The sequence below is a fragment of the Macaca thibetana genome, chromosome 11, assembly GCF_024542745.1.
Source record: "Macaca thibetana thibetana isolate TM-01 chromosome 11, ASM2454274v1, whole genome shotgun sequence".
NCBI classification, from domain to species: domain Eukaryota; kingdom Metazoa; phylum Chordata; class Mammalia; order Primates; family Cercopithecidae; genus Macaca; species Macaca thibetana.
In genome coordinates, this window is record NC_065588.1 from 52,878,650 (window position 1) to 52,898,742 (window position 20,093).

At 45.3% G+C, this 20,093-nt stretch overlaps 1 protein-coding gene and 1 non-coding gene across 14 annotated transcripts in view; both read left to right on the top strand.

Moving 5' to 3' along the window:
• The window catches only part of RBMS2 (RNA binding motif single stranded interacting protein 2), a 95,470-nt gene that overhangs the window by 50,311 nt on the left and 25,066 nt on the right, over window positions 1-20,093 (top strand). For 7 of the 13 annotated variants that reach the window (XM_050747326.1, XM_050747327.1, XM_050747318.1 and 4 more), the window contains 10 exons: window positions 249-340; window positions 2,077-2,234; window positions 12,095-12,174; window positions 12,310-12,419; window positions 12,744-12,790; window positions 12,973-13,066; window positions 17,853-17,930; window positions 18,572-18,677; window positions 19,303-19,383; window positions 19,933-20,019. In XM_050747326.1, the coding sequence (XP_050603283.1) occupies window positions 249-340; window positions 2,077-2,234; window positions 12,095-12,174; window positions 12,310-12,419; window positions 12,744-12,790; window positions 12,973-13,066; window positions 17,853-17,930; window positions 18,572-18,677; window positions 19,303-19,383; window positions 19,933-20,019 (933 nt within the window). Of the gene's footprint in view, window positions 1-248; window positions 341-2,076; window positions 2,235-12,094; window positions 12,175-12,309; window positions 12,420-12,743; window positions 12,791-12,972; window positions 13,067-17,852; window positions 17,931-18,571; window positions 18,683-19,302; window positions 19,384-19,932; window positions 20,020-20,093 lie in introns of all 13 variants that reach the window. The other 6 variants (XM_050747323.1, XM_050747321.1, XM_050747322.1 and 3 more) reach the window with 4 other exon arrangements.
• LOC126931825 (U6 spliceosomal RNA) lies at window positions 19,527-19,630 on the top strand. The gene has a single exon (XR_007717940.1). It is a non-coding gene; the product is annotated as a U6 spliceosomal RNA (small nuclear RNA).

The following is a 20,093-nucleotide window of genomic DNA, read 5'->3' on the forward strand; positions in this document are numbered from 1 at the left end:
CTTAAGGGGGAGGGAGAAAGGCAGGGACACCAGAGTAGCTCATTGCCTTGGCATTCTTAGCCATAAACTAGATCACATCTCAGGGTTTGAGGATCATGTAGATAACTACCTGAAACCTCTCAGTAGCTCTTTCTCCCTCCCGTTTCTGTTCCATGGATCATAACCCTTCCTCTGTCTCCTGAAAAGCCTGGACCTCCCTATGTTCCTTACACCTCCCACTTCCTAGTGATGCTGTTTCTCTGTTCCAGGCTATGGCTTTGTAGATTTTGACAGCCCTTCAGCAGCACAGAAAGCTGTAACAGCACTGAAGGCCAGTGGTGTACAGGCACAGATGGCAAAGGTAAGGGTACTACCCCATGTCTGTTCCTCCAAGGAGTTTGTGGTTAGCACCAAAGTTCCAGTTCTAAGGGTTCCAGAGGGCTTCAGAACCATGAAATTGAGTGGGCAAGGGCTATCCACAGTGCTTTCTAGACAGTCCATGAGCACCCCTGGCTGCTGGAGGAAGATGTATTCAAAGTCTGTGGCAGGTAGCTCTATCAGCTCTGTTCCTCTCCCCAAGTTATTGGCAGCAAGAAAGGTAAGGCGGCCTCTTCCAGTACTCCTGCTGCTTCCCTGTTTTCCCTGTATTATTCACCCTGGCCCCACTTCCCTACCAGACAGCTTGTGGTGGTTTTACAGCATTCTCTAAACAAGTCAGTTGTACAACTCAGAATTTCAGAACAATGCTTTCCACCTCCCAATGTTGTTCCCCATAGGGGCTGGGTAGTGGGCTGGGGAGGCAGGAGGGAAGCCACATCAAGGGAGGAAACAGTCCCTTCTCTTCAGATCTATCTGAAACTGTTGTCTTCACTAGACTACTAGAAATCTAGAAGCTTTTCTCTCACTTCTTCTGTTAGGTGGGATTGTCCCCTTGCCTTTCTATTTAATTTTATTTATTTATTTATTTACTTACTTACTTATTTTGAGACAGAGTCTCCCTCTGTTGCCCAGGCTGGAGTGCGGTGGCGCAATCTCGGCTCACTGCAAGCTCCGCCTCCCAGGTTCATACCATTCTCCTGCCTCAGCCTCCCAAGTAGCTGGAATTACAGGCACCCGCCACCACGCCTGGCTAATTTTTTGTATTTTTAGTAGATACAGGGTTTCACCGTGTTAGCCAGGATGGTCTAGATCTCCTGACCTTGTGATCCACCCACCTCGGCCTCCCAAAGTGCTGGAATTACAGGCATGAGCCACCACGCCTGGTCATCCCTTTGCCTTTCTGAAGCTGTTATGAGTATTATACATAAAGCTTGTGAGGCAGGCCTGCTAGACACCTTTTCTGTAAAGGTTAAAGAAAAAGAAAACAAAAGGAAAAGGCAGAAGAGGATTAAGGTTGCTGGTGACCACCACTGTTCAGGGCAGTGTGACTGCTTAAATTCTTAAAAATACAACTATTGGATGATATTGCCATTTTGCACATTCTGTCCCCTGGAAGGGCTCTCCTACCTCTTCTTCCAGGAGGAAAACCCTCTGGCAAAAGCTCAAAGGTTTAGGAGCCTTCAGGGTCCTAGGAGACTGTAGCTTTCAGGGCTCCATGGTGACCCAGTGAACTCCACATCTGGCTCTTTCCCTGTTCCCTTCTCCCCTCTTCCTGCTCTTCCTCCATCAGGGAGTGAACAGGCATTCCTACTTAGAGGATTCTGCGTGGCCTGGCCGGAAGAGAAGTGGGGAGGGGCTGCTCAAACAAGCCAGCCAAGGAGCAAGGCAGTCTGAGGGAATCCAGCCTCGGGCACCACACCGGCTGCTGGGGAGAGCGGGAATGCTGCTCTGCCTGTTTCTAAAAGAGACAGCCAAACACCATTTATGACTTGTATGATGGGCTTGTATAGTACTAGAAATATTAAATCTGTGCTTTTCCCTCTTGGAACTCAATATACAACCCGTGGTAGTGGGACTGGGTGTTAACAAATAGAATAATCTCTGTTTATGTGGGACCGTTCCTATAGTCTCTTTTCTGAAATGTCATTTGTGAGGCGGGCTGAGGGTAGGAGAGGGATAAGAGATGTGAGCTTCATTTTCTCATTGTTATTTCCATAGCAACAGGAACAGGACCCCACAAATTTATACATCTCAAACCTCCCACTGTCAATGGATGAGCAGGAACTGGAGGGGATGCTGAAGCCCTTTGGCCAGGTTATCTCCACCCGTATCCTTCGAGATACCAGTGGGACCAGCAGAGGTGTTGGCTTTGCAAGGTGAGGATGGCAGGAGTGGGGAAATGATGAGGTTAATAACAAATGTCACTTAGGGGTCACCAGAAAACAAAATCTGTGTCTTTCCCACACAAGGTCAAAATACTATACTATTATTAAAAAATACTTGATGGTAAGTCAAAAGTTCATTTTAGGCCAGACGGTGGCTTACACCTATAATCCCAGCACTTTGGGAGGCCAAGGTAGGCACATCACCTGAGGTCAGGAGTTTGAGACCAGCCTGGCCAACATGATGAAACCCCGTCTCTACTAAAAAATACAAAAATTAGCTGGACGTGGTGGCGCATGCCTGTAATCCCAGCTACTTGGGACGCTGAGGCAGGAGAATTGCTTGAACCTAGGAGGCGGAGGTTGCAGTGAGCTGAGATCATGCCACCGCACTCCAGCCTGGGCAACAGAGTGAGACTCTGTCTCTAAAAAAAAAAAAAAAAGTTCATTTTATTATAGGTTACAATACTCAAAAACCCATTAGCCCCTACCTAAAAAATTTTTTTAATAAAGATGGGGTCTTGCTGTGTTGCCCAGGCTGCTCTTGAACATCTGGGCTCAAGTGATCCTCCTGCCTCAGCCACATAAGCAGTTGGGATTACAGGCATGAGCCACCACACTCGGCCGAGCTCCCTACTACTTCCTACTACGCTAGGCTTTGTTCCTTTAATCCAGACCCAAACAGAGTAAAAAATTCTGTATATTCTTGTAGTTTACTATTTCTCATCTTGTCTCATTTAATCTTTACAACAGCCCTATGAGATAAATATTCTCCATCTTACGGATGAGGAAAGTGAACTCTTCAGTATGAATTGATTTGCCCAGGGTCTTACAGGAGTGGGTGTTAGAGCAGAGCCCTGATCCTTCTGGCTTTGAGATCAGTAGGATGAAGTTGATCTTCCTTTTCAGATCTCTATTCTAGAACAATTCTGCATCTGTGATATCAGAGCTTTGTGAGCCTTGGTTCACTCTCTGAGGTGGAGATTGATTCAGATGAGGAAATTTCCCAAAGTCTTCCCTATACCTGCAGTTTTCCCGGGTGCCCTTCTTTGGGCTCTGGTATCTGCCCTCACTGTCGCAGGGCATCAGCCTCCCTTAGCCCACTTAAGAAATGTCTCTGCTTTTATTTATTTTAAGATTTTATTTGAAAGGAGATTCTTTTGACTTTTTTTTTTTTTTTTAAAGTTTCAAAATGACTGGACTGAGTGAGCTAAGCACCCCTTTTAGATTTATAATATCTTGTCTGGTCCACAAACACCCCCTTACTCTGAATGTTTCAGACCTTGGGAACAAGAAATAGTTTCTCTTGGCCGGGTGTGGTGGCTCATGCCTGTAATCCCAGCACTTTGGAAGGCTGAGGCGGGTGGATCACCTGAGGTCAGGAGTTTGAGATCAGCCTGGCCAACCTGGTGAAACCCTGTCTCTACTAAAAATACAAAAATTAACTGGGTGTGGTGGCGGGCTCCTGTAATCCTAGCTACTAGGGAGGCTGAGGCAGGCTAATCACTTGAACCCGGTAGGCGGAGGTTACAGTAAGCCGAGATCGCACCATTGCACTCCAGCCTGGGCGACAAAGCCAGACCCCGTCTCAAAAAAAAAGAAGAAAAGAAATAGTTCCTCTTCCCCAGCTGACTCAATCTTAGTAGCACCACCTGCTGGCAATCCCGGGTATAACTAAAGGAGAGTTCCTTGGCTTGGGACCATCGAACTTACTTTGCTTCCATACTCCCTTAAAGCAGAGGTTCTCAACCTTTCTCAGTTTGTGGCACCCTTAGTTATTTAATACTTTTTCACCCTAGACCAAAATAAATACCTAACAGTTCAATTTATTAAGTAACTGAATGGTCCACACAATTTTTTTTTTTTTTTTTTTTTTTTTTTGAGACGGAGTCTCGCTCTGTCGCCTGGGCTGGAGTGCGATGGCACAATCTCGGCTCACTGCAACCTCCGCCTCCCGGGTTCAAGTGATTCTCCTGCCTCAGCCTCCTGAGTAGTTGAGATTACAGGCGCCTGCCACCATGCGCAGCTAATTTTTGTATTTGTAGTAAAGATGGGATTCACCAGGTTGTCCAGGCTGGTCTCGAACTGCTGACCTCAGGTTATCCACCCACCTTGGCCTCCCAAAGTGCTGGGATTACAGGTATGAGCCACCACACCCAGCCAGTCCACACAACTTTAAAAAAAAAATTTCCTGACAGCAATAACTTCATGGTCCACACAGCTTAAGAAGTGTTTATGCTTTAACAACTTTGTAGCTGTTTGAAAAAATAATACACAAATATTGAAAGAGAGAATGTCTTTATTTCATTCTAACTATCCTTACTAATGGAATATGTGCCTCTTGGAATTGCACAACTTATCAAAATTTCGTATCAGAATGGACACCTACACACTCATTTCCTGTTACATATTGATTTTCTTATGGTATTTGCTTTTGTCATAGCAACTATTTAAACCCAGCTTTTTGAAAATATGATGTTATCTATCAAAAGGATTGTAGGGGGAACTAATGTTGAAGCAGTAAACAATTTTGAGCTAGTAGTGTACACATTCTCCAACAGATATTGCTATTTTTCTTCAAAGAGTTAAAATAACCTTCATTGTGCCCCTCTGAGTTCACCACAGCCACCCACAGTGCCTGAGAGCACAGTTTAGGAACCGTGGTTTTAGAGACTTTTGAAAAACTATGAAATCTCTTGTATATTTCTATGTTAATGTCTACAAGTTTTCTTCATATGTTCAGATTCATGCAAAGTATGATTTCCAGCAAATTATAAATATTGGCATTTAAAATAAAACTGTTACCTCATTTAAAAATGTATTCAAATGAGATCTAAATACATAGCAATCTGATACACAAATCATTCATTTAAAAAATACCTGACTTTAGGCCGGGCGCGGTGGCTCACGCTTGTAATCCCAGCACTTTGGGAGGCCAAGGCAGATGGATCACCAGAGGTCGGGAGTTCAAGACCAGCCTGACCAACATGGAGAAACCCCGTCTCTACTAAAAATACAAAATTAGCCGGGGTGGTGGCACGTGCCTGTAATCCCAGCTACTCGGGAGGCTGAGGCAGGAGAATTGCTTGAACCCAGGAGGCGGAGGTTGCGGTGAGCCGAGATCGCGCCTTTGCACTCCAGCCTGGGCAAAAAGAGTGAAACTCTGTCTCAAAAAAAACAAAAATCAAAAAAAAAAAAAACCTGACTTTGTCCAGATGCAGTGGCTCACTCATGCCTGTAACCCCAGCACTTTGGGAGGCCGAGGCGGGCGGATCATGAGGTCAGGACATCAAGAGCATCCTGGCTAACACAGTGAAACCCCGTCTCTACTAAAAATACAAAAAAATTAGCCGGGCATGGTGGCGGGCGCCTGTAGTCCCAGCTTACTCAGGAGGTTGATGCTGGAGAATGGTGTGAACCTGGGAGGCGCAGCTTGCAGTGAGCTGAAATCGTGCCACTGCACTCCAGCCTGGGCAACATGCACTTCAGCCTAGCTGACAGAGTGAGACTCGTCTCAAAAAAACAAACAAACAAACAAACAAAAAAAACAACCGGACTTTGGGAGGCTGAGGCGGGCAGATTGCTTGAGCTCAGGAGTTCAAGACCAGCCTGGGCAACATGTGAAACCCCATCTCTATAAAAATAAAACAAACAAAAAAATTAGCCGAGCATGGTGGCACATGCCTGTAGTCCCAGCTACCTGGGAGGCTAAGATGGGAGGATCACCTGAGCCCAGGAGGTCAAAACTGCAGTCAACTATGATCACACCACTGCACTCTGGCCTGGGTTACAGAGTGAGAGATCCTGTCTCAATAAATCAATACAGGAGCATGGGTAGGGCTGCAGGCAGATGGGGTGGGCCTTGCCCTGGGGATGGAGCTATGGGCCCATAGGACCCCCAGCCACTTCCTAGTCCCCCTTACCCCTACACCCCCCAAAAAAAAAAACAAAAAACAAAGTGCTATTTTTTTTTTTTTTTAATACAGTACTCTCGGCTGGGTGTGGTGGCTCATGCCTGTAATCCCAACACTTTGGGAAGCTGAGGCGGGCGGATCACCTGAGGTCGGGAGTTCTAGACCAGTCTGACCAACGTGGAAAAACCCCGTCTCTACTAAAAATACAAAATTAGCTGGGCATGGTGGCGCATGCCTGTAATCCCAGCTACTCAGGAGGCTGAGGCAGGAGAATCACTTGAACCTGGGAGGCGGAGGTTACGGTGAGCTGAGATCGCACCATTGCACTCCAGCTTGGGCGACAAGAGCAAAACTCCATCTCAAAAAAAAAAAAAAATGGAGTGGTCCCCCCTTATTTATGGTTTTACTTTCTATGGTTTCAGTTACCCACAGTCAACTGAAAATATTAAATGGAAAATTCCGGAAATAAACAATTAAAATGTTTTAAAATCGTATGCCATTCTGAGTAGCATGATTAAACTTCACGCTGGGCTCAGTGGTTCACGCCTGTAATCCCAACACTTTGGGAGGCTGAGGCGAGCAGATCACTTGACATCAGGGGGTCAAGACCAGCCTGGTCAACATGGTAAAACCCCATCTCTATTAAAAATACAAAAATTAGCCAGGCGTGGTGGTGTGCACCTGTAGTCCCAGCTACTCAGGAGGCTGAGGCAGTAGAATTGCTTGAACCTGAGAGGCAGAGGTTGCAGTGAGCCGAGATCGCACCACTGTACTCTAACTTGGGTGACACGGTGAGATTCTGTCCCAAACACATAAATAAATAAAAAATTTCATGTTGTCCGCTCCATCCCACCCTTTGTCCAAAGTATTCACACTGCAAATGCTACCCGCCCATTAGTCACTTAGTAGTCATCATGGCTATCAGATGAAAAAGCATAGTATATCTAGGGTTTGGTACTATCCATGGTTTCAGGCATCCACTAGGGGCCTTGGAATGTACCTCCTGAGGATAAGGGGGGACTACTATAGTCATAAATCTCATATCATTCTTATAATATTCATTTTTTCTTCTTGATCTTGTGTTTCTATTCCATTTCTCTATAGAATTTAGTTTCTATGCCATTTCTTTATAGAATTGTATTCTAGTGTAAAATATTTTTATAATTAAAGCCTTTATGGATCATCTTGTCATACTTCTCTACCACAAAAATATATATATAAATTAAAAATTTTGGCCAGGCGTGGTGGCTCATGCCTGTGTAATCCCAGCACTTGGGGAGGCTGAGGTGGGCAGATCACTTGAGGTCAGGAGTTCGAGACCAGCCTGGCCAAAATGGTGAAACCTCATCTCTACTAAAAATATAAAAATTAGCTGGGTGTGTTGGTGGGCACCTGTAATTCCAGCTACTCAGGAGGCTGAGGTGAGAGAGTCACTTGAACCTGGGAGATGGAGGTTGCAGTGAGCTGAGATCACGCCACTGCACTCCAGCCTGGATGACAGAGTGAGATTCCAAAAAAAAAAAAAAAAAAAAAATTAATCTTTACAATGATGAGCTCACAATTGCCCGAACGACATAAATATCTTAAAATGTTCATACAATGCCAGGGGCAGTGGCTCAAGCCTGTAATCCCAGCACTTTGGGAGGCCGAGGTGGGTGGATCACCTGAGGTCAGGAGTTCAAGACCAGCCTGGTCAACATGGCAAAACCCCATCTCTACTAAAAATACAAAAATTAGCTGGGCATGGTGGCGGGCGCCTGTAATCCCAGCTACTCAGGAGGTTGAGGCAAGAGAATCATTTGAACCCGGGAGGCGGAGGTTGCAGTGAGCCGAGATTGCACCACTGCACTCCAACCTAGACAACAAGAGCAAAACTCCGTCTCTAAATAAATAAATAAATAAATAAAATAAAATGTTCGCCAGGTGCGGTGGCTCACGCTTGTAATCCCAGCACTTTGGGAGGCCGAGGCAGGTGGATCACCTGAGGTCGGGAGTTCAAGACCAGCCTGACCAACATGGAGAAAACCCGTTTCTACTAAAAATACAAAATTAGCCGGGGTGGTGGCACATGCCTGTAATCCCAGCTACTCGGGAGGCTGAGGCAGGAGAATTGCTTGAACCCGGGAGGCGGAGGTTGCGGTGAGCCGAGATCGCGCCATTGCACTCCAGCCTGGGCAAAAAGAGCGAAACTCTGTCTCAAAAAAAAAAAGATAAAATAAATAAATAAATAAATAAAATAAAATAAAATGTTCATACAAAATTATTATTATTATTATTGAGACACGGTCTCACTTGGTTGTGCAGGCTAGAGTGCAGTGGTACGATCCTGGCTTATCATAGTCTTGACCTTCTGGGCTCAAGTGATCCTCACACCTCCACTTCCTAAGTATCTGGAACTATAGGCCCCTACCACCATGCCCAGCTAAGTTTTTTGGTGGGGTATGGTGAGGGCAGCAAATTTTTTATTTTATTTATTTATTTTTTGAGATGGAGTTTCATTCTGTCGCCCAGGCTGGAGTGCAGTGGTGCAATTTTGGCTCACAGCAACCTCTGCCTCCCAGGTTCAAGCAATTTTCCTGCCTCAACCTCCCAAGTAGCTGGGACTACTGGCACATGCTGCCACGCCCAGCTAATTTTTTGTAGTTTAGTAGAGACTGGGTTTTACTGTGTTGCCCAGGCTGGTCTCAAACTCCTGAGCTGAGCTCAGGCAATCCGCCCGCCTCGGCCTCCCAAAGTGCTAGGATTACAGGTGTAAGCCACTGCACCCAGCCTAATTTCTTAGTTTTTTTGCAGAGATGGGGGTCTCACTGTTTTGCCCAGGCTGGTCTTGAACGCCTGTGCTCAAGCAGTCCTCCCACCTCAACCTCCCAAAGTGCTGGGATTTAAACATGAGCCACTGTGCCTGGCCTTTTTTTTTTTTGAGACGGCATCTCGCTCTGTTGCCCAGGCTGGAGTACAATGGTGCAATCTCAGCTCACTGTAACCTCCGCCTCCCGGGTTCAGGCGATTCTTGTGCCTCAGCCTCCCAAGTAGCTGGGATTACAGGTGCATGCCACCACGCCCAGCTAATTTTTGTATTTTTAGTAGAGATGAGTTTCACCAGGTTGGCCAGGCTGGTCTCGAACTCCTGGCCTCAAGTGATCCACCCACCTTGGCCTCCCAAAGTGCTGGGATTACAGAGGTGAGCCACCATGCCTGGCCAAATTATTTTATAGAAGTAAATTTTATTGCAAATGCAGAAGCATCTATGACATGGATAGGTTTTGTTTTGTTTAGATTTTTCTAATTAGGTCAGGTAAGCATAAATTAATATTGTTTATTACTATAACAAGGGAGAGTTTAATGCCAGTTCTGTTCCTGCTTTTTGTTTTCATGCTGAGAAAACTTGTTCTCATAAGTAAGTAGATGGGAATGGAAGTAATTTTATTAAAACAGGAATTTAAAAAATTTCTTCTGGTCAGGCATGGTGTCTTGTGCCTGTAATCCCAGCACTTCGGGAGGCCAATGCAGGCGGATCACTTGAGGCCAGGAGTTTGAGACCAGCCTGGACAACATGGTGAAACCCTATCTCTACTAAAAGTACAGAAATTAGCCAGGCATGGTGGCACATGCCTGTAATCCCAGCTACTCAGGCGCTGAGGTAGGAGAATCGCTTGAACCTGGGAGGAGGAGGTTGCAGTGAGCCGAGATTGCACCACTGCACTCCAGCCTGAGCGACAGAGTGAGACTCCATCTAAAACAAAAACAAAAAAATTCTTCTGAATTATATGCCAAGAACCAAGGTGTTCTGTCATCAAAATTGATTTTTTATGTGTGAATTGACAACTTGCTAATGTCCCCCAACTTTGTCGTTTCTAAAGAATTGGAAACCATTTGAGAGGAGCTTTGTAAGAGGGGACTTCAGCCTTGATCATTAGCCATCAGGAGCTCTCCCTCAGGAAGATCAGATTTAACAGTTTTTGAGAAAGTTGAGATTCTGAAATGCTCCACGGCCTGCTTACCCTTTGGAAAGACTGTAAGGAGTAGAAGTACCCAACAGAACACCACAGCTCTATGATACCTAATGTGTGGTTTTCTCTAAAAGGCTCAATTTGAGGACTTTTAAAAATATCTTCTTTTGGCCGGGCGCGGTGGCTCACGCCTGTAATCCCAGCACTTTGGGAGGCCGAGGTGGGCGGATCACGAGGTCAGGAGATTGAGACCATTCTGGCTAACACGGTGAAACCCCGTCTCTACTAAAAATACAAAAAAGTTAGCCGGGTGTGGTGATGGACACCTGTGATCCCAGTTACTCAGGAGGCTGAGGCAGGAGAATGGCGTGAACCCGGGAGGCCGAGCTTGCAGTGAGCTGAGATTGCACCACTTGCACTCCAGCCTGGGCGACAGAGCGAGACTCCATCTCAAAAAAAAAAAAAAAAAAAACTTTTATAGGAATGGTTCATATTTCTGGGGGTCACTGGCACAGAAAATGTGAGTCTTACTTTAAATATGGAAATAGGTTAAATATACTGAGTTACTTTAAATATGGAAATAGGTGAAAATACTGTTCCTTGTTCTATATAGTCCCTTATAATTTTTAGAACACATTTATATACATTATCTCCTTTGATCTACACAGCACCATGTGGTAGGGTAGATGGATGTTATCTCTAAAGCACAAATAAGGAGTGGATCGGGGTGGGGGAGGTTGTTTTGTTTTGTTTTTTGTTGTTGTTTTTGAGACACAGTCTTGCTCTGTCACCCAGGCTGGAGTGGAGTGGCGTGATCTCAACTTACTGCAGCCTCTGCCTCCCGGGGTCAAGCAATTCTTCTGCCTCAACCTCCCGAGTAGCTGGGACTACTGGCACGCACCACCATGCTCAGCTAATTTTGTTTTGTTTTGTTTTTAGTAGAGACAGAGTTTCACCATGTTGGCCAGGATGGTCTTGATCTCCTGGCCTCGTGATCCGCCCGCCTTGGCCTTCCAAAGTGCTAGGATTACAGGTGTGAGCCACCATGCCTGGCCTTTTTTTTTTTTTGACATAGATTCTCGCCCTGTTGCCCAGGCTGGAGTGCAGTGGCGCAATCTTGGCTCACTGCAACCTCCGCCTCCCAGGTTCAAGCGATTCTCTCACCTCTGCCTCCCGAGTAGCTGGGATTACAGGCACGTGCCACCACTTCAGGCTAATTTTTGTATTTTTAGTAGAGACAGGGTTTCTCCATGTTGTCCAGGCTGGTCTCAAACTCCTGACCTCAAGCGATCTGCCTCGGTCTCCCAAAGTGCTGGGATTACAGGCGTGAGCCACCACATGCAGCCAATCAGAGGCTTTTTGTGAGTGTCCTCACTCACAGAGCTCTGGGTGGTGAACTGGTGCTGGAATCTCAGTCTTCTGATTCCTTATTCCTCTTTCTTCAACAAGAAACTAACTCAGTAGATTCCAGCATTCCTTTTTCTATCACTATGGGCCATGAACTCTTTCTTATTGCTTTTTCCTTCCACAGATTCATGAAATCTTAATGATATCATCAATAGCTAATTAGACCTTGACCTTAATTACAACAAGAAGCAAAAAATAAATATTGGCAAATTGTTAGCTTGTACAATTTTATCAAATTAAAGGAACAATTTTCATTCAGAATTTTCTAATAAAAAATAATGGTAATGGCCTCTATTTCTTGTATTCTTATGTATATGGCAGACACAAGAGAGGGCCCATGTTAATAGTCTGAAGACTGTCATTCCTATGAGGATCCCATACGGGGACCAGTTGAGAGAACCTTCATTACAAGCTGGGGTTACCTCGTCAAGAACCTTGAATTTCTGTGGCACTCTGTGTTTCTGTAGTCATAACATTTGGAGCAATTGTGGGGCTGGGAACTTAGAGCTTTGCTTTCTCTTTCAATGTGTGGAGGGCACAGATCCTGGAGAAGCTAGAGCCTAACCCCTCTTATGCTCCTTAGGATGGAGTCCACAGAGAAGTGTGAAGCCATCATCACCCACTTTAATGGAAAATATATTAAGACACCCCCTGGAGTACCAGGTGAGGCATCTGGGGCTCAGGCTGAGAGGGCCACAGGTTGTTACTTCCAGTGAAGATTCTGGAGCAGCTTTGCATGAGTGTGCCTGGGCCACATGAGGTGGGACTCAGCTGCCCATTTCCCTTCTCTCTTGGCAGCCCCATCTGATCCCTTGCTTTGCAAATTTGCTGATGGCGGGCCAAAGAAACGACAGAACCAAGGAAAATTTGTGCAAAACGGACAGGCTTGGCCAAGGAATGGAGACATGGTAAGAGGACCTCTGAGGAGACAGGAGTACTGACGACATTAAAGTGGAATGGAAATGATCATGGCATGATTTCTGTGAGCTTAGGTGGAAAGCTTGAGAGCTACAGTATGTAATTGAGAGATGCTGGCTGTTAACATACTGCCAGTATGTTCTCAAGTGGGGCTTTGTGGCCTGCAGAAACAGAAAAACTCTGAAACAGCTGTAGTGGGACTTGTCCAGGCTTTAATTTGTTAAACTAAAACATTCCCAGCCTTGGACATTCTGGACCGGCTCCTGTTCTCACCCAAGGGCTCACAATGTGAACACTGTGTTCTTTCTTTATAGGGCAGCATGGCCTTGACCTATGACCCCACAACAGCTCTTCAGAATGGGTAAGGTTGTTTTATATAATCGAGTCACCTGAAAATGATAATGGCCTGTGTCCAGACACTCAAATGTTTCATCTTAATTCTCTCTATTTGGAAGTCAAGGGAATGTTGGCTGTGCCTATCAGTTGGGGCCCTTCCCTTGTGGTTTCCTGTGACTCAGTACTGATTGAGGTTCCTTCCCACAGGTTTTACCCAGCCCCTTATAACATCACCCCCAACAGGATGCTTGCTCAGTCTGCACTCTCCCCATACCTTTCCTCTCCTGTGTCTTCGTATCAGGTATGTTCATGCCTGAAAAAGGGTGTGGTGGTTTTCCCTACTGTTGTGCTTTAAGTGAAGTAATATAAGGCTAGGAACTACTTGTTTTTTCTTTTAATCATATTACACACAATTTTACATAACAGCGTAAAAGATGATCTGTGTGTGTGGTCATATATATGGTATATAGTTTTAATGGTGTCCTCTTACTCCCCCTCCACCACCTCCACAAGTAAACTCATGTTAATGTCCTACTGTGTAGCATTTGTCATATTTTTTCATATGATGATACACACATGTATAGCATTTGGGGAGTTGTTTATTTTACAAAACTTGAACCATATTAAATATATTTTTACATTCACTCATCTCACTTAACAGTATCCTACAGCAGTGATTCTCAAAAGTATGGTCCCTGAACCAGCAGCATCAGTATCATCTGAGAATTTTAGAAACAGAAATTTTGGACTCCCCTCCAAATCTACTGAATTACAAACTCTGAGGATGGGGCCCAGTGATCTGGGTTTTTGTTTGTTTGTTTGTTTGTTTGTTTTCAGATGGCATCTAGTTCTGTTGCCCAGGCTGGAATGCAGCCACCTTGGCTCACTGCTACCTCCGCCTCCTGGGTTCAGGCGATTCTCCTTGTCTTAGCCTCTGGAGTAACTGGGATTACAGGCATGCGCCACCATGCCCAGCTAATTTTTGTTCTTTTTAGTAGAGATGGGGTTTCACCATGTTGGCCGGGCTGGTCTCAAACTCCTGACCTCTGGTGATCCGCCCTCCTCAGCCTCCCAAAGTGCTGCACCATGCCCAGCCGTGATCTGGGTTTTAACAAGCCCTCCAGGTGATCCTGTTGCAGCTAATGCTGAGATCCTCTGCTCTAATTTTATCTTTTTTAATGGTTGCATTATATTTCATGCTGCAGATATGCCAGAATTCTTTAGCTATACCAAATAGGGGCATTCACTTAGATTTGTTTTTTTGCTGCTATCAATAATGCTCCACTAAACACCCTTGTGCTATATTTTTACATATGCGTGCTTCTATTTCTGGGGGCTAGAGTCCCAGGAGTTGGATTGCTAGGTTGAATGCTGTATGGATTTTCAGTTTTCTAGATGTTGCCAGATTGCGTTCCACAAAGGCTGTGTCACCTCACATTTCCACCAACCCTGTATGAAAGTACCCGTTTCCCTTCAGGCATAGGTGCTACTGCTCTTTTAAAATTGTTCCTGTCTTGCTGGGCGCGGGGCTCACACCTGTAATCCCAGCACTTTGGGAGGCTGAGGCAGGTGGATCACCTGAGGTCAGGAGTTCGAGACCAGCCTGGCCAACATGGTGAAACCTAGTCTCTACTAAAAACACAGAAATTAGCTGGGCATGGTGGCAGGCACCTGTAATCCCAGCTACTCGGGAGGCTGAGGCTGGAGAATCACTTGAACCCGGTAGGCGGAAGTTGCAGTGAGCCAAGATCATGCCGCTGCACTCCAGCCTGGGCGACAAGAGTGAAACTCTGTCTCAAAAAAAAAAAAAAAATTGTTCCTGTCTTGATGAATGTAAAGTACATTGTTATTTTAATTTGCATGTCCCTTACTAGAGGTGAATTTAATCATTTCATTTGTCATAGTTGGATTTGCTTCTGTCTGATTGCTATTCATATGCTTCGCCCATGTTTCTATTTGGTTATTTGTTCTTTTCTCATCAGCTTATAAAAACTCTATATAAGTATTAATCTTCTAAATGTTATCTTTGTTACAAATTTTTTTTCCAATTTTATTTTTTGGCTGTTGACTTTGTGGTCCTCAAACGTTAGTGATGTATCAGAATCACGTGGAAAACTCATTGAAACCTGGGTTGGTGGGCATCACACCCAGAGTTTCTGGTTCAGTAAGATGGGTGGAAGGCAAGAATTTGCATGTCCAACAAGTTCCCAGGTGATGCTGCTGCTACTGCTGCTGGTCCAGGGACCATACTGTGGGAATCACTAATTTTTGCCATATAAAAGTTTAAAATTCGGCCAGGTATGGTGGCTCATGCCTGAAATCCCAGCAGTTTGGGAGGCAGAGGCAGGTGGATCACTTGAGCTCAGGAGTTCGAGACCAGCCTGGGCAACATGGCAAAACCCCCATCTCTACAAAAAATATGAAAATTAGCCAGGCATGGTGGTGCGTGCCTATAATCCCAGCAACTCAGGAGGCTGAGGTGGGAGAATTGCTTGAGCACAGAGATTGAGGTTTCAGTGAGCTGTGATCGTGCCAGTGTACTCCATCCTGTGCAACAGAGTAAGATCATGTCTCAAAAAAAAAAAAAAAAAAAAAGTTTAAAATTTGTATATAGTTAAATTTGTCTTTTTCTTTTATAAATAATTTTTGAGACTGGGCATGGTGGCTCACGCCTGTGATCCCAGCACTTTGGGAGGCCGAGGCGGGTGGATCACAAGGTCAGGAGATCAAGACCATCATGGCTAACACGGTGAAACCCTGTCTCTGCTAAAAATACAAAAAATTAGCCGGGCGTGGTGGCGGGCGCCTGTAGTTCCAGCTGCTGGAGAGGCTGAGGCAGGAGAATGGCGTGAACCCGGGAGACCATCCTGGCTAACATGGTGAAACCCCATCTCTACTAAAAATACAAAACATTAGCCGGGTGTGGTGGTGGGCACCTGTAGTCTCAGCTGCTGGGGAGGCTGAGGTGGGAGAATGGTGTGAACCCAGGAGGCGGAGCTTGCAGTGAGCTGAGATCGTGCCACATGCACTCCAGCCTGGGAGACAGAGCCAGACTCCGTCTCAAAAAAATAAATAAATAACTTTTGAATTTCTTGTCTTTTTTTTTTTTTTTTTTGAGACGGAGTTTCACTCTTGTTGCCCAGGCTGGAGTACAATGGCCCAATCTCAGCTTACTGCAACCTCCGCCTCCCGGGTTCAAGCGATTCTCCTGCCTCAGCCTCCCAAGTAGCTGGGATTACAGGCATATGCCACCATGCCCGGCTAATTTTGTATTTTTAGTAGAGACGGGGTTTCTCCATGTTGATCAGGCTGGTCTCAAACTCCTGACTTCAGGTGATTCACCCACCTCGGCCTCCCAAAGTGCTGGGATTACAGGGGTGAGCCCCTGCGCCCGGCAAATTTCTTGTCTTAATTTTAAAAAGTATTCTCTGTCTCTATACTGTGTATCTGGTCTCAAAGATTTTATGTTTTACATTTACGTTTAAATGTGTAATCAGGAATTTATCTTTGTGTATGGCATAAGATAGGAGTCTGTTTTCTTTCAGAGGGTTAACCAGTTGGCCTAGCACCAAATTATTAAATAATCTAACTTACTGGATTATTTCAAATCCAGTTTGAATTGAAATGTCCTTGCAACCCATAATATACCTTCTGTGTCTATAGATTTGCCTATTCTGGATATAGTAGTCAAAGCTCAGAAAATTGTATGATTGTGAGATTACACATAAGTAAAATCACACAATTTTTTTGTGTGTCTAGCTTCTTTCACTTAGTATGTTTTCAAGATGTATCCATGTTGTAGCATTTATCAGTACTTCATTATTTTTATGGCTGAATAATATTCCATTATATGGCTATACCACATTTTGTCCATCCAGTTATCAATTGGTCATCATTTAAGTTGTTTCCTTTTGGCTACTATGAATAATACTGCTATAAACATTGATATACAAGTTTTTGTGTGGACATATGTTTTCATTTCACTTGGGTATATACCTAGGAGTGGAATTGATGGGCTATATAGTAACTCTGTATTTAACTTTTTGAGGAACTGCCAAAGCATTTTCCAGAGTAGCTGCACCATTTTACATTCCCACCAGCGGCAGTGTAAAACACTTGTTATTCTGTCCTTATAATTGTAGCCATGCTGGCCTGGCACTGTGGCTCACACCTGTAATCCCAGCACTGTGGGAGGCCGAGGTGGGCAGGTCACTTGAGCTGAGGGGTTCAAGACCAGCCTGGGCAACATGGTGAAACCCCGTCTCTACAAAAAATACAAAAAATAACCAGGTGTGGTCTGGGTGCAGTGGCTCACCCCTGTAATCCCAGCGCTTTGGGAGGCCGAGGCGAGCGTCTCACGAGGTCAGGAGATCGAGACCATCCTGGTTAACATGGTGAAACCCTGTCTGTACTGAAAATACAAAAACAAAATTAGCCAGGCATGGTGGCGGGCACCTGTAGCCCCAGCTACTCAGGAGGCTGAGGCGGGAGAATGGTGTGAACCCAGGAGGCGGAGCTTGCAGTCAGCCAAGATCCCGCCACTGCACTCCAGCCTGGGTGACAGAGCAAGACCCTGTCTCAAAAGTAGCCAGGTGTGGTGATGCACACCTGTAGTCCCGCTGCTGCACTCCAGCCTGGGCAACAGAGCAAGACCCTATCTCAAAAAATAGAAATAATAATTGTAGCCATCCTAATAGGTATGAAGTGGTATCCCATTGTGGTTGTGATTTGCATTTGAGCCTCTTTCATGTACTCATTGGCTATTTGTATATCTTCTTAGAGAGATATCTTTCCAAACCTTTTTTTTTTCTAATTTTTTTAGTGACAGGGTCTCACTCTGTTGCCCAGGCTGGAGTGTAGTGTCAGAATCATAGCTCACTGTAATTTTGAACTCCTCTTTGCTCTTTTTTAAACTGGATTATTTATTGAGTTTTAAGAGTTGCTAATATTTTAAAAACAGTTTTCTTAATGTTTCTATTTTGAGTGAGGCATGCCAACTTTTCTGGGCTTTGTTGAATATTATTAGATCTTTGTGTCTGAACAATAGTTTCCAGGCAATTAACATTTTTTGTTTTTGCTTGTTTTAGAGAGTGACTCAGACATCTCCTCTACAAGTACCTAACCCATCTTGGATGCACCACCATTCATACCTCATGCAGCCTTCAGTGAGTGTTCAGAAGTGGGCAGAAGCCAAAGAGGCAATTTGATGTAAAGAAAAAACTGACCGGGTGCGGTGGCTCACGCCTGTAATCCCAGCACATTGGGAGGCCAAGGCAGGCGAATCACCTGAGGTCAGCAGTTCGAGACCAGCCTGGCCAACATGATGAAACCCCATCTCTACTAAAAATACCAAAAATTAGCCAGGCGTAGTGGCAGGCACCTGTAATCCCAGCTAATCAGGAGGCTGAGACAGGAGAATCGCTTAAACGCGGGAGGCGGAGGTTGCAGCGAGCTGAGATTGTGCCATTGCACTCCAGTCTGGGCAACAAGAGTGAAACTCTGTCTCAAAAAAGAAAAAGATAAAGAAAAAAAAATGGCTTTTGATGCCAGGAGATGTGGGTGTGAGTTCTGGCTCAGACCCTTGTGCAACCCAGCAGTAAGACCTAAGCTTGTTATTCTTAGACGAGGGTCCTTCCACACCGACAGGCAGAGTTCCTATTCTTTTGCATAGCTGGGTTGCTGCTCACTTACCATTTCTCAGGATTCTTAAATGTCTGTCTCCGGTGGTCCTGACAGCCACCAATCACTGCTTTAGGCAGCCTCACAGGATGCTGCAGCTAACCCTGTCCTTTGTTGCTGTCTCTAGGGTTCAGTTCTGACACCAGGGATGGACCATCCCATTTCTCTCCAGCCTGCCTCCATGATGGGACCCCTTACCCAGCAACTGGGCCACCTCTCCCTCAGCAGCACAGGCACGGTAAAGCAGGATATTTCTGATTGTAAACTCTCTGAATGAGCACGGCATACCTATGTAATACTCTTCAGCATAAGTAACTTATGAATAATGATGGAATTCAGTGTCATCCAGGGCACACTCAGAACAGGACATAAACTACAATGGTAGTGCTCCATGAGCCAGGAATACAGCCATTCTGCTCCCCAGCCCACCCCTTTTAACTGATTCCTACTCATGCACCTCATAAATAGTGCTTCTGTCTGCATATTAGTTTAAGATACACATGTGTCCTAGGAATCCTCATCAAAATAGTACCTGGAAGGATGGAGGTTTCTTAATTAGGTTTATTTTAGGCCTACTGTATTCCTTTTTGCATAGAAAGGGCTCGAGGGTAGAGAAGGAAGTGTGTTGAGGAAAAGCAGAAGGAAGTCGGGAAAGAGGAGGAAAATAAGCCGTACAGGGAGATGTCTCCCTAACAGTGTACTTTAGAACCACCTGAATTGCATTTAAGAGGCTAATGCTCAGATCAACTAAATTAGAATCTCTGGGGTAGAACACAGGCATCAGTATTTTTAAAGCCCCCCAGCTGCTTCAAATGTAGCCAAGAATCACTGCTGTAAGCCCGTTGTTTCTCTTTCTAGTATATGCAGACGGCTGCAGCTATGCAAGGAGCTTACATCTCCCAGTACGCCCCTGTGCCTTCTTCCAGTGTTTCAGTCGAGGTAAGGGTGTTATCATTTCTTTGGATTGAGGTTAGGAAAATGAACGAAGGCAGGTTTCCCCCTGATCAAGATCTTCCTCTCACAATGATGCTGATTCTGTGTTCACAAATAGCTGGTAGGTATGTGAAGAACGTAGGAAGGATGTGCTCGCTTAGGCAGCATGCATACTAAAATTGGAACGATACAGAGAAGATTATGGCCCCTGTGCAAGGATGACACGCAAATTTCTGAAGCGTTCCACATTTAAAAAACAACAACAACAGATGTAGGAAAGAAGGACTTGGTCTGAGTTCATGAATGAGGCCCTTCCTTACATTTGGCCAGCCAGTAGTTAACACCAGGATGCTGGCTTGTATTGGCTAATGTGTCTTGGGAAGAGGACAGGCTGCTAGGAAGGTTGGGGAAGTGGTGGTGTGGGTGGAAACACTCACACACGAGTGTGGAGAGTGGGTAGGTTTGGGAGGGCGCTCGATGTAGGGTGGGCTTTGGTGTAGTGGGAGGTGAGGAAAGGAATGCGTAAGATGACTCCCCTCCTTGGCTATGGCACAGGAGAGCAGCGGCCAACAGAACCAAGCGGCAGTGGACGCACCCTCAGAGCATGGGGTCTATTCTTTCCAGTTCAACAAGTAACAGTGGGTAAGAACCACATGCTGGGGGGCAGGGAGGGCTGTGCTGGCAGAAAGCAGCTCAGCCCAGCCTGAAGTCAGACA